Source organism: Narcine bancroftii, chromosome 4 (assembly GCF_036971445.1).
Source record: "Narcine bancroftii isolate sNarBan1 chromosome 4, sNarBan1.hap1, whole genome shotgun sequence".
In the NCBI taxonomy this organism is placed as follows: domain Eukaryota; kingdom Metazoa; phylum Chordata; class Chondrichthyes; order Torpediniformes; family Narcinidae; genus Narcine; species Narcine bancroftii.
The window spans coordinates 238,128,740-238,141,188 of record NC_091472.1 but is presented as its reverse complement, the minus strand read 5'-3'; the positions used below and the strand labels follow the sequence as shown (position 1 = coordinate 238,141,188).

Below are 12,449 nucleotides of genomic sequence, written 5' to 3'. Positions count from 1 at the left end.
AACACACAATGGGAAAGATGTGATCATGCTGGAGGGGGTGCAGAGCAAATTCACCAGGATCCTTCCAGGGATGGAATGTTACAGTTATGAAGTGAGATTGGAGATGCTAGGTCTGTTTTCCATCGAGTGGAGGAGTGGCTAAGATGGGACATGATCGCGCTAAATAAAATTACAAGAGGTATAGATAGGATGGTCTGTGGGAAACTTATCTCTTTATCAGATGTGAATGAAACCTGAGATCATAATTTCAGGGCAAATTCTAAGACAGTGGGTCGAAAGGGGACCTTTTCATCCAGAGAGTGGGGAGTTTCTAGAATTCACTGCCTGTGCAGAGTCACTGACACAAGTGTCTCTTTGGCATTTGAATTGTCTGGGCACAGAAGGCTCTGGTCTACTTGCTGGAAGATGGGATTAATACAGATGGGTGCCCACTGGTCAGGATGGGCACATGGGCTAAAAGGGCAGTTTCGTCCTGTATAACTCAATCACTCTAAAGCTAGTTGGAATTAGAAAATGCATCTTCAAAGAACTGATCTAGCCAAATGCCTTGGTTATTTCTAAACATATTGATGGGTGGCACGGAGAGTGTAGCAGTTATCACAACACTATTAGAGAGCCAACAACCTGGGTTCGAATCCAACACTCTCTGCAATTTGTACATTTTCCACCATGACCACATTGATTTCCTCCAGGTGCTCTGGTTTCCTCCCATGTCCCAAAGGGATGTGTGGTATTAGTAGGTTAATCGGTGACATGGGTGTATTGGGGCAGCATGGGGTCATAGGCTGGAAGGGCCTGTTTCTGTGCTGCAACTCTAAATTTAAAAATACTTACCATAACCTCATGACTCGGGCACATGCTTGGACACACGAGAATGATGGCCACATCAGCCATATACATTGCCCTGGCATACTTCTCTCACAGCAATCAACTCAATGAGCTTCTTGTCGACTGCCTGAATTCAAGCACATCCGCTTGATTTTTGGAGACTAAAACTATGTGCAAGATGCAGCCAACACCCTGAAAAGTTGCATCTAATTTTCCCTATTTTTATGCTCATTGCCCACTGCAAAAAAAGGTGAACACATCATTAGCTTTCTAAATTGCTTGCAAACCCTTGCAAATATTTTGTGCTTCCTGTACTGGAACCCTCAGACTCTTCGATACTGAAATATTTGTGGTCTTACTCCATTTAACAAATGACTGACTTCTTCATCCTTCCTTCCAAAGTGCCTCCTGCCCACTCACACAACCAATCTATTTCCATCATCAGGCTCTTAGTGTCCTACCCATTACAGACCTATCCACCCATCCTTATTGCATTAGCACATTTACCAGAGTACAAAGAAAATAAGAACTGGAATACCAATCAATAACACAATTGATTTATGCCCAACAGGAAGATGCTGAGGTAGCAGCCCACAGCTGAACATGCATGGGGATATAAGACCTTTATTTTAAAGAAAAAGCAGGGAGGCTAATGAAGACATCTACTGAAGGTCTAGTGCAGGTACAATTAGGCAAGTGATTATCAAATGAGCTGTACAGATAAACTGTACCCATCACTGAAATCACCTATTTTTTGTCACAGCAAATAAGAATTTTTGTGCATAAGCACATTGTACAAGGTACATGATGATATCTCATCATCATTAGATTTAAGCTTATCTAAAACTATGGCAGACAGAGCTATCACTTTGTCCTTGAATAATGATCCTGTCCAACCAAACACAGAATAATAAAAATGTACAAATAAGCTCTTTGGCATGTGAGGCTACTTTAACTTTTAGATGAAAATTGGAAAAAAAAGATTTTGGCTCTCCCAGGAGAGATAGGTAAGGGATGCATTTTACACATTTGAAATTGTTATCATAACATACATGAAAATCTTTAACATCTACTGCAAGGAAGACAGAGTCATCACTTTGTCAAGCGCCCCTCACAGAAATGAGGCCCCAACGAGTTACAAACTCGCAACCCCTGGTTTACAAGACCAGTGTTCACAGAAACTAGCTAAGAGTTGAGGTGAATTTGGTGTAGGTGAGTTGTTCAAGTTCTTAACAGAGGTCTGAATACAAAGAAGGTGAAATTAGACATTGGTGGGGCACAAAAATGGAGGTTTCTAATTGGCTCCATTCATGTTCAGTTTCATAACCGAATTAAACAAGATTGGGCGTGCCACATACTGGTCAGTAAATGTAGTTATGTCTATTTTACATCCCCACCCACATCCAATTCCACAAATATTTTCTGACCCACAATCAACTGAGTTGAGGTAATAAAAACTGCCAAATCTTCATCCAATACTTACATTTCTGCTGAAACAAAATGAAAGTTGAGAGTTTGCCAGCAGGCCAATTGTTGCCAACTAAATATCCAGATTTTAAGAACTGTTAATACTTCTCTCTGATGTATTTTAATCACAAGAACAACACACCTATCCCAAATATGTGATGGAGGATTATTATTTGCATATTGGGTGGTTTTGTTTCCTGTGTGTTCAATGCACCTGATAAAAATTTTAATAAACAATACATTGCACTGTTTATTAAGTGGCTTGTTACCTACAATCCCAAAATGACAAAGCAAACAGATACTGAAGTTTTGGCCTTGACCTGTCAGTACACACAAAGGATGACATTAAAAGATCCAGTGTAATTTTGTAAAGGGTCCGTAAATGGTTATATGGAGAGGGAGTAGACAACATCCATGAACTGAGCCCAGTCTCAATCTGTCTTCAGCATTTCTCAAGATAATACCGTTGGTTTTGAGAGGAATATTGTAATGCTGCATTGTACAGGAAGAAATTGTTATAATGGCTGCAATCCACCATTATAATGAAATGAGAAGATTTTAGTCAAACCATGGATAAGACCATAGCAAAGGCTGAGTACTGCCCTTTCACCCATCCCAGTGTAGAGAATATTGGACACTATAGCAATAGCAAATTGTATAGCATCAATAATCCATATAATGAACTTCCCTCTTGACCCAAAATTGTTTCTTCTGGGGAATTTGACAGTTATAAATATTTATCAACTTCTCCAGAAATAAATCTATATTTATTAAAATTGTGTTGTCAATAGCCAGGAAATGGATAGTGGTAACATGAAAATCTGATACCCTACATCACAATCGTTGGAATGTGGAAGTGAAAAGTTGTATTCTCCTTGTGAAATATAAAAGTGTTCACAATCACTACTCTGGAGACAAAGTCTTGGAGAACAGGTTCAGCTTTATTTCGAGTCTGCAGAGTTGGGTGTCCCTGGTCTGGAGACACACCGGAGGTTCAGAATTATCACTCTTTTGTACAGTCCCGCACTCAACATCACCCCACTTTCATTTACTTTCTTCCAATCAGAATCCCAATACATTACATCATTCTCCTTCTCCCTTCCATCAATCCAGGTATCACTTAGTTCCTCCCTCTTCATACATCGCATGTTATGTTAATTAGTCCATTCCCTCCTTAGGGGCATCTAAGTTAATATTCATGTCTTTATTAAGCAAGCGCAGTACTCGCTATAGACTACCTTAGGTCACTGTACCAGCCTGAACCAGATCCTTGCATCCTGGGGGCTCTTGATAAGAGGCCTACTAGCTACTGTTTTCAAGCTTTCGTCTACATTCTTTGCATTCCATCCCTTTTCACAGAATGGTGCGAGTTTAATAATCTTCAACCATATTTCACACCCTTGAGAAGATTACTTATAGTCCTAGGAATAGATATGGTATGTTTGTTGAAATTTAGCAATCTTATTTAGATGCCCAGAGTGTATAATTTATTTTGATATTTGTCAATTAGTATACTCCGTATTTGAAATGGAACACTTTTAAAATGATGTGTCTCTGAGATGTCGAACCCTGTTCCTGCTGCTTTTTCTTTACTATTTTCTTTCTTTGTCTCTCTCTCTATTCCCTGCTGTCTGTCCCCTTTTCTCTCCAATCTGGGGAGGAGGCGCTGAGAGAAGTGGGTCTCTTTTTTTCAAACCTTATGAATGTTTTTCTATAATTTTATATTGTTACATTAATTGAGTCCTAAATCCTGTATTTTCTTAAAACATATTTAAAAAAGAGAAAAAGATATGTAAACAAAAGAGAGAAATTTAAATAAAGAAAGAAATGTAAACAAACTGCAATACCGAAGAAATATTCAGAATCAAAATCAGGACTTATTGTCATAAAACCTGGTGTTTTTCGGCAGCGTCAGTGCAAACATTCACATTATGACCATCTTAAGACATTACTATTAAAAACAAATCCATAAAATGTCCCAGGAGTATTTATAAACATTTTATACTGCTATATTGGCTCCAGTCATCTGCCATGTTGGTTATGATAGTTTCCCATTTATCTCTCGAGCAGAAGCCTTCCACTTAGCTGCACCTGTCTCAACATACCAGTACTGCACCAGTGGACTTCTCGAGGGAATCAAAGGGAGGAGCAGGCTTCCAATATTTTGCAACACAGGCTGACAAATCCACTCAAGAGGTTGTGCTGTGAGACCAGGCAAGTCCTACAGACTGATTCTATCAATGGCAAGAAGCAGCTGGCCAAAGAGATGTTAACTTCCTTTAATTATTTAATTTTAGTTTATCTACACCATATAGCTTTATTAAATGAGTGAGAGGGTTTCTTTGCAAGGACTGCTTCCTTTGAAAGTCATGGTGGAGATGGAACTGGAGCTGGTCTCCTTGTTAGACATGGAGCCTATCACATAATGGGGCATTCGTTGAAGGCAAGCAAGTCTGTTGGCCAGTGTCTACAAGCACGACATCCCAATGTCTCTTACTGACTTTTATTGATGCACCATAGAAAGAATCCCGCTTGGATTCATCACAACTTGTGGACAGATAGTGGGGCCATTAACAGAGATATTTAGGATGTCACTGGTCACAGGGGTAGTGCCAAAGGATTGAAGGGTGGCGCATGTGGTTCCGCTGTTTAAGAAAGGGTCCAAATGTAAACCTGGGAATTATAGGCCCGTGAGTCTGACGTCTTTGGTGGGTAAGTTGATGGAAAGTGTTCTGAGGGATGGTATTTACAAACATTTGGAGGTACAGGGATTGATAGGGAGTAATCAGCATGGTTTTGTCAGGGGTAGATCATGCTTGACAAACCTGATTGAGTTTTTCAAGGGGGTTACAAAAAAGGTTGATGAAGGGAAAGCTGTGGATGTTGTCTATTTAGACTTTAGTAAAGCTTTTGACAAAGTTCCCCACAGGAGGTTAGGAAAAAAGGTGGAGGCATTAGGTATAAATAAAGAGGTAGTAAAATGGATTCAGCAATGGTTGGATGGGAGGTGTCAGAGAGTAGTGGTAGAAAATTGTTTGTCCAATTGGAAGCCGGTGACTAGTGGAGTTCCTCAGGGATCGGTCCTGGGTCCACTATTGTTTGTTATATATATTAACGATCTGGAAGTAGGGGTGGAGAATTGGATAAGCAAGTTTGCGGATGATACAAAGATTGGTGGTGTTGTGGACAGTGAGGAAGATTACCGTAGATTAAAAGGTGATTTAGGAAGGCTGGAGGTGTGGGCTGAGAAATGGCTGATGGAATTTAATACAGATAAGTGTGAGGTGTTACATTTTGGAAAGGCAAATCTAAATAGGTCATATGCATTAAATGGTAGGCTATTGAGATGTGCAGAGCAACAAAGGGATTTAGGAGTGATGGTAAATAGTACCCTCAAGGCTGATACTCAGGTAGATGGTGTAGTAAAGAAGGCATTTGGAATGTTGGCCTTCATAAATCGGAGTACTGAATTCAAGAGTAGGGAGGTTATGATGAAATTGTACAAGGCATTGGTGAGGCCAAATATGGAGTACTGTGGACAGTTTTGGTCACCAAATTATAGGAAAGATATGAACAAAAATAGAGAGAGTACAGAGAAGGTTCAAAAGAATGTTGACAGGATTTCAAGGTTTGAGTTACAGGGAAAGGTTGTGCAGACTAGGGCTCTTTTCTCTGGAGCGTAGAAGATTGAGGGGGGGACTTGATAGAGGTGTTTAAGATTTTAAAAGGGACAGACAGAGTAAATGTGGATAGGCTTTTTCAATTAAGAGTGGGGGAGATTCAAACTAGAGGGCATGGTTTAAGATTGAAAGGGGAAAATTATAAGGGGAACATGAGACGAAATTTCTTTACGCAAAGGGTGGTAGGGATGTGGAATGAGCTTCCGGCAGACGTGGTCGAGGCGGGATCATTGGTTACATTTAAGGATAGACTGGATAGTTACATGGAGAGGAGAGGACTGGAGGGGTATGGACCGGGTGCTGGTCAGTGGGACTAGGAGGGTGGGAATTTGTTACGGCATGGATTAGTAGGGCCAAACTGGCCTGTTCTGTGCTGTAAGTAGTTATATGATTATATGGTTATATGGTAAGTAGGGAAAGAAGGAAACAGTGGAATCAGAAAGAGGTGTGGTTTCCCAAAATTGGAAAAAATCAATGTTAGGCTTAAGGCTCTACAGGAGGCACATGATGTGTACTTCCTCGTGTTCATGCTTGGCCTCAAACTGAGAATGGGCAAGGCTATGAACAAATATGCCACTGTCAAAACAGTTGGGAGGGAAATTAAATAGTTGGCTACAGGAAGCTTAAATTTAGTCACAAAATATGGAATGGAGGTGTTGAGCGAAGAGGTCACCCAGTCTGTATGGTCTCACTGATGTAGAGGAGGCCACATTGAGTAAATTGAATGCAGTAGATTAGGTTGTAAAGCTCTACCTCATATGGAAGGTCTGATTGTGGCCTTAGATAGAGATGAGGGGGGTAGATGAAGGGACAAAGTTTGCATTTCTGAGTTTACAGCAGGAAGTGTCAAAGGGGATAGAAAGGTGGGTGGGGAGGGAAGAGTGGATTAGAGTGGAGAGACTGACCTCTGCAAAGAGTGGAGAGGGGATGTTGCTGGTAGTGGGACAATGTTGAAGCTGGAGGATAACATGTTGGGTGTGGAGGTTGGTGGACCAGCGGGACTTTCCTTGATCTATATTGGGGGGAGGGGGGGGAAGGTAGGGTAAGAGCAGAAGTATAAGAAATAGAGGAGATACAGGCTCTACTGATGACAGAAATGGGGAATCCACATTTGTTAAAGAGGGAGGATAATAGTTGGATGTCCTGGAGTGGAAGGCCTCGCCCTGAGACCAGACGCAGCGCAGGAAGAATTGGAGAAAGGAAGATGTCCAGACAAAGAGGGAATCTATCATTCTAACATTGACATTCACTAGCATTATCATTGAGTGCCCTATCATCAATGTCAGTGACAAGGGTGGGGGAGGTCACTCATGACCCCAGTATGAACAAGTAGTTCACTGAGCAGGGAGTTGAGAATCAGGAAGGTTGGCAAGCTGAATTTCAGATGAATGGAAGATACAATCTTCAAAACAAAGGGGCCAGTGATTTAGTCTGAGCTAGTGAAACTGTGGCAAGAATTGGTGTTCTTTATCACTGATCAGTAAATGAATATTTTGCATGTCAGTCAACAGAAAGAAGAACAATGGAGAGGTAGATTGAACGGAACCTTGATTTCCTGTTTTTATCCCGCTTGCATTCAAAGCTTTCTCCCAAACATTATGTGGCCCTCCCACGTTGCCATCCAAGTGGTCAAACTGGGAGAAGTTTTGGGAAGGCCACAGAAAAGGTATAACTAACCCACCATCCCCATCCCACCCCATCAGCAAATCTGATACTCTTTGCCCAGATGATCAGTGGTGAAGAATCTTAACACCAAGGGAGGAAGACTATGAGGGCCATGTCCAGAGAAGGCTGAGGGCTCTAACCAAGGGAGTGAAGGTTGCATCAACAATTACGGAGGTAGGAGACCAAACTTCATGAAGGGCAAATAAACCCTGGACTGCAGGAGTGAATAACAATGCCTGTGACCCATCAAAAGTGTGACAAAGAAGATTGGGACTTGGATGGATTAATGATAATGAGCTAGTTATACATGTTATACAATGTACATATGCACTGAACATCAAACTTGGTGGGTGGGGGTGGCGGTGTGTGTACATGTGGGTAAAAAGTAAGCTGTATTTACACCTGTGTCCTTTGTTTTGAAAGTATGGAACAGCTGAGTAAAACGTATCTCAAATGCTTGAAAGGAGTAGAACCAATACAAGAAACAACTGGTTCTGCCATACAAATATCTTGGCTACAGAGGTACAACTCTGGATGTCCTGCAGTAAATGACTATGTCCTTTCCACCACTGATGGAGTGTGATGGAACACCCTCCACTTGGCTGAACGAATGCAGCTCGAAACTGTCTGCGACAAAGCAGTCAGCTTGATCAGCACCCCAGAAACATCCTGAATATCCTTTTCCTCCACACTGCCTCCTGGTAACTGCAGCAAAATGCACTGAAGTTACCCATCGGTCACTGCAATGGTACCACCATGAAAGGCAAAAGCAACTTGCAGAGGACCACTCTTTCTGCAGATTCCCCTTTACTCTCACATCATTTGTCACTTTAGTGCAGTGGTTCTTAACCTTTTTCTTTCCACTCACATACCACTTTAAGTAATCCCTATGGCAATGGTGCTCTGTGATTAGTAAGGAATTACTTAAGGTGGTATGTGAATGGGAAGGGAAGGTTGAGAATCACTGCTCTCAACCCAATTATTACTGAAGTATTTTGCTTGAGAAAAATTGTCATTGGCCCGTTTCCTTTGGAGTTATGAAACCAAGCACATAACGAGTCAATTAGGTACGATTAAAACAGAGGTTTTCAAACTTTTTATTTCCACCCACATACCACCTTAAGCAATCCCTTACTAATCAGAGCACCATAGGGAATACTTAAAGTGGTCTGTGAGTGGAAAGAAAAAGGTTGAGAATCACTGCTTTGGTGCAATACACAAAAGTGCTGGAGAAGCTCAGCAGGCCATACAGCACCTATCGGAAGTAAAGGGAAACCAATGTTTCAAGCCTGACCCCTTCATCATGGTCATCTTCAGACTCAGGCCCGAATTGTTGGTTACCTTTTACTTCCTAGAGATGCTGCATGACTTGCTGAGTTTCTCTAGCCCTGCACTACAATCACAGTGTCTGCACTTTCCTGTTTAAATCTGCCACTTTAGTTTCACTTCCCATACCCACTCTTGTTAAAGTCAACCTACGCTGAAATAAGAAACAAACAATAGCAGAAGCAAAGAGGATACAATCACTTCTTTATTGTACGGGAATGAAGGGTACAAAGAAAGAGTAAACAATGTAACTCATGGTTTGCATTGATCCCAACTCAGAGAACACAGCATCCTTGTACAACTGGTATAGTCCTTTAGACCACACATGTCAAACTCTGGCCCACGGGCCAAATTTGGCCCATGATATAATTATATTTGGCCCGCAAGATCATTTCAAAAATGTATTAGAGGTGGCCCGCCCTGCAGCGAGAGCCGATGCTGTTTTTTGGTAATGTCACACCCACCATCCTCCCCCTTCATTGCACATCCTTCCCCACCCCCTAACTATCCCCTCCCCCCCTAAAACCATCCCCCTTAAAAGATGGCCAGAATATTCTCAAAAAGGAATCCAGAATGGTAAAGTTCCACAAACCTTCTGCTGGGAATCCTAACAACACCCGGGCATCAGATCCACGGGACGCGGAGGGAGCAAGAGTGTTGCAGGTTGACCGTGCAAACTTTGAGAATGGGGAAAACAAAATTGTAACACGAGAAGTCTGTCGATGTCATCAGCCGGCAAGCCAGTTGGAAGGCTCCCCGCACAACCAGTCATTTCTCCCATCTGTTGAGCCATGCGGCGGATTGGCGAGCGCCTGTGATTTCCTGTCGGCGCGACGGACATGGCAGGCTGCGCACGGCCCCCGCTGTTCCGCAAAGGCTGATCGGCAGCCCGCTGGGCCTGAGTGGGTGGGTAAGCAGGGGTGGGCAGAGGGTGTAGGTGAGGAGTAATGGGCAGGGGAAGTTATGGTGGTGCGAGGGGCAGTTAGAGGGAGGGATGAGTAGAAGGAGGGGTGGATAGGGAAGAGGTAAAAGGGGAGGGGCAGGGCGAGTAGGGGAGGGGTGATTAGAGGATGAGAGATGGGTAAAGGGAGGAACAGGTTGAGGGGAGAGGCAGTAGAGGGGCGTGTATAGGATGGGGTGGGTAGAGGCAGAGCGAGTGGAATGAGGGGTGAGTAGAGGTTGGGTAAAGGATTGGTCAGGTAGAGGGATGGTGGGTCGAGGGTGAATAGAGGCCTAGAGCCTGAGGAGTGAGCAGGAAATGCTGAGTCCTGATACAGGCCAAAATGGACACAGCCTGTGAATGCTTACTACATCTCCACAGGGACCAAATATGTTTCCCTCAGGAAAGGGTGAACTTGAGCTACCTACTCCTGACCTGTAACATTATCCTCCTAAAGTTATATCCTAAAGTTTAACATTACATATGTTGAAAGAAGAGAAAACATGCAGATGTTGTTGAAAATTTTCAATAAATATTTAGTTCGGCCCTCGACTTAGTCCAAGTTTTTAATTTTGGCCCTCCTTGAATTTGAGTTTGGCACCCCTGCCTTAGACAGATGCCTACGTGCAGTTTTACATATTTTTTACTATTGGCAATCTAATGTTTTTGCTAATTCTGTCCTTTGCAGTTTTTGTGACTTACAACCCACCTTCTTTCTGATATGCCATATCTCTTGCTTCATACTCCCATCCCACTCTAGTCAAGCCATGTTCTGCAGTTGTGGACTGTTTAATCTACTAAACCATTAACTCTTTGTTGGCTTACTTACCACAGCAGGAACCCATTCCCATAAGTTTTTACACACTGATCTGTCTGTTCAAAACCTACTTAGCTGCCATGGAGGTCATATGCAAATTAGAGTAACTTATAATTCTGTCTTGCCAGTCTCCAACCAAATGGCATTATCAACCGCAAATTTCCAGTAACTTACCTCTCCTCCTTTGCTTTCAATCTCTCTGGCCCCATTCCTCCTCCTTTTAATCCTTCTTCCCTCCCTCCCCCACACACCTGTCACCTGCACCTTCCTTCCTCTAGCTCCCCACTTCCTTCCATTTGTCCCATGATTCACTGTCCTCTTGTATCACAGTGAATCTCCCTCAGCCTTCTACCTTTTCCTATCATCTCTGAGCTTCTTACATTATTCCCACTTCTTTCCCCCTCCCACCTGGACTCACCTGTCACCTTGTGCTCCTTCCCCTGTCCCTACCATTTTATTATGGCTTCTGCCCTCTTCCTTCTCAGCCCTGATGAAGTGTTTTTGGCCTGAAACATTTGTCTGCTGCCTTCTGCAGATGCTGGTTTCCACCAACATTTTGTGTGTTGCTCACACATCATCCTGACTTGCATAGATACTATTGATCCACTGTTATTGCTGGGTCCAAATGCAGGAACCCCACCCAGCAGAACTGTGGCAGTCCCTTCACCAGAAGGACTGCAATGATTCAAGGAGGAAAAATCACTACCGCCTGGAGCAAAGAGGGATGTTTAGTGAACCCACAGATCATGAAAATGAAAATAAAAGCAGGATTGCTGGATCTTCATTTATCAATTAATTAAGGCTTAGGTGACTTTTGTCTTGCTCTATTGGCCCTTTATCACAGATGGTGATGGAACCTTCACCTCGATCAATCCCTCCTATAAATGTACAATGTGTCTGCTTACCCGAGCCGCTCATCTTCCTTCTTGCGAAGGTTCATGTCGCGTTCAACCACATGGAAGACATGTTCGATCTCCTCCTCTGTCAACTGAGAAAGATCCAGCTTCCTCGCCATCTTCGGTGTATCCTCCTTAATTCACTCGTCACAAGTGTACCAGGTGAAGAAATCTGTGCAGGAACAAATTTCAGACCATTTAATGAATTGCAGCAAAATATATTCTGGTTACACTCTTTAAATCACAGAGTAGATGAGAATCATTGAAAGGTATCCAACAGTCTGGTCTCCTTTTCATTGATAAACCTTAGTTTCTAAAAGAACGTATCCCTCTTGAAATATGCATTCAAACAACCATATGACGTACAAATAGAATTAGGCCATTTGATTCACAGATTCTGCTCTGCTATTTGAATCATGGCTCTTCCCCCTGGTTCCCTGGCTTCTTCCCATAAACTTTAACACCCTTGCTAATCAAGAACCCATCAACCTCCACTTTAAGAATGACCAATAACTTGGCCTCTTCAGCCATCTGTGGCAAAGAATTCCACAGATTTACCACCCTCTGGCTGAAGACATTTCTCCTCATCAATGTTCTAAAGAATTTTATTATGGGGCTATGCCCTCTGGTCCTAGACTCTCTCACTACTGGAAACATCTTCATGTCCCCTCTATCTTTCAATATTTGGCTGGCTTTCATTTTGATAAAGGGTTTCATGCCTGCATTGTTAAATTGCACTCTCTTTCCACAGATGTTCCTTGACCTGCTGACTGTTTCAGCATTTTTTGGTTTGTTTCATGCATTCAAACATCTTTTAAAATGCTTCCCTA

The 12,449-nt window shown here is 42.6% G+C and overlaps 2 protein-coding genes across 14 annotated transcripts in view; one reads left to right on the top strand and one right to left on the bottom strand.

Annotated features, from left to right (window-relative positions):
- Positions 1–12,449, top strand: part of LOC138761748 (uncharacterized) — a 119,984-nt gene that overhangs the window by 28,321 nt on the left and 79,214 nt on the right. The gene's annotated exons all lie outside the window — the stretch shown is intronic.
- The window catches only part of LOC138761747 (melanophilin-like), a 228,375-nt gene that overhangs the window by 153,459 nt on the left and 62,467 nt on the right, over positions 1–12,449 (bottom strand). For all 13 annotated transcript variants that reach the window (XM_069934432.1, XM_069934440.1, XM_069934443.1 and 10 more), the window contains one exon: positions 11,629–11,791. In XM_069934432.1, coding sequence (XP_069790533.1) covers positions 11,629–11,738 — 110 coding nt within the window. In that variant the 5' untranslated portion in view covers positions 11,739–11,791. The remainder of the gene's footprint in view (positions 1–11,628; positions 11,792–12,449) is intronic.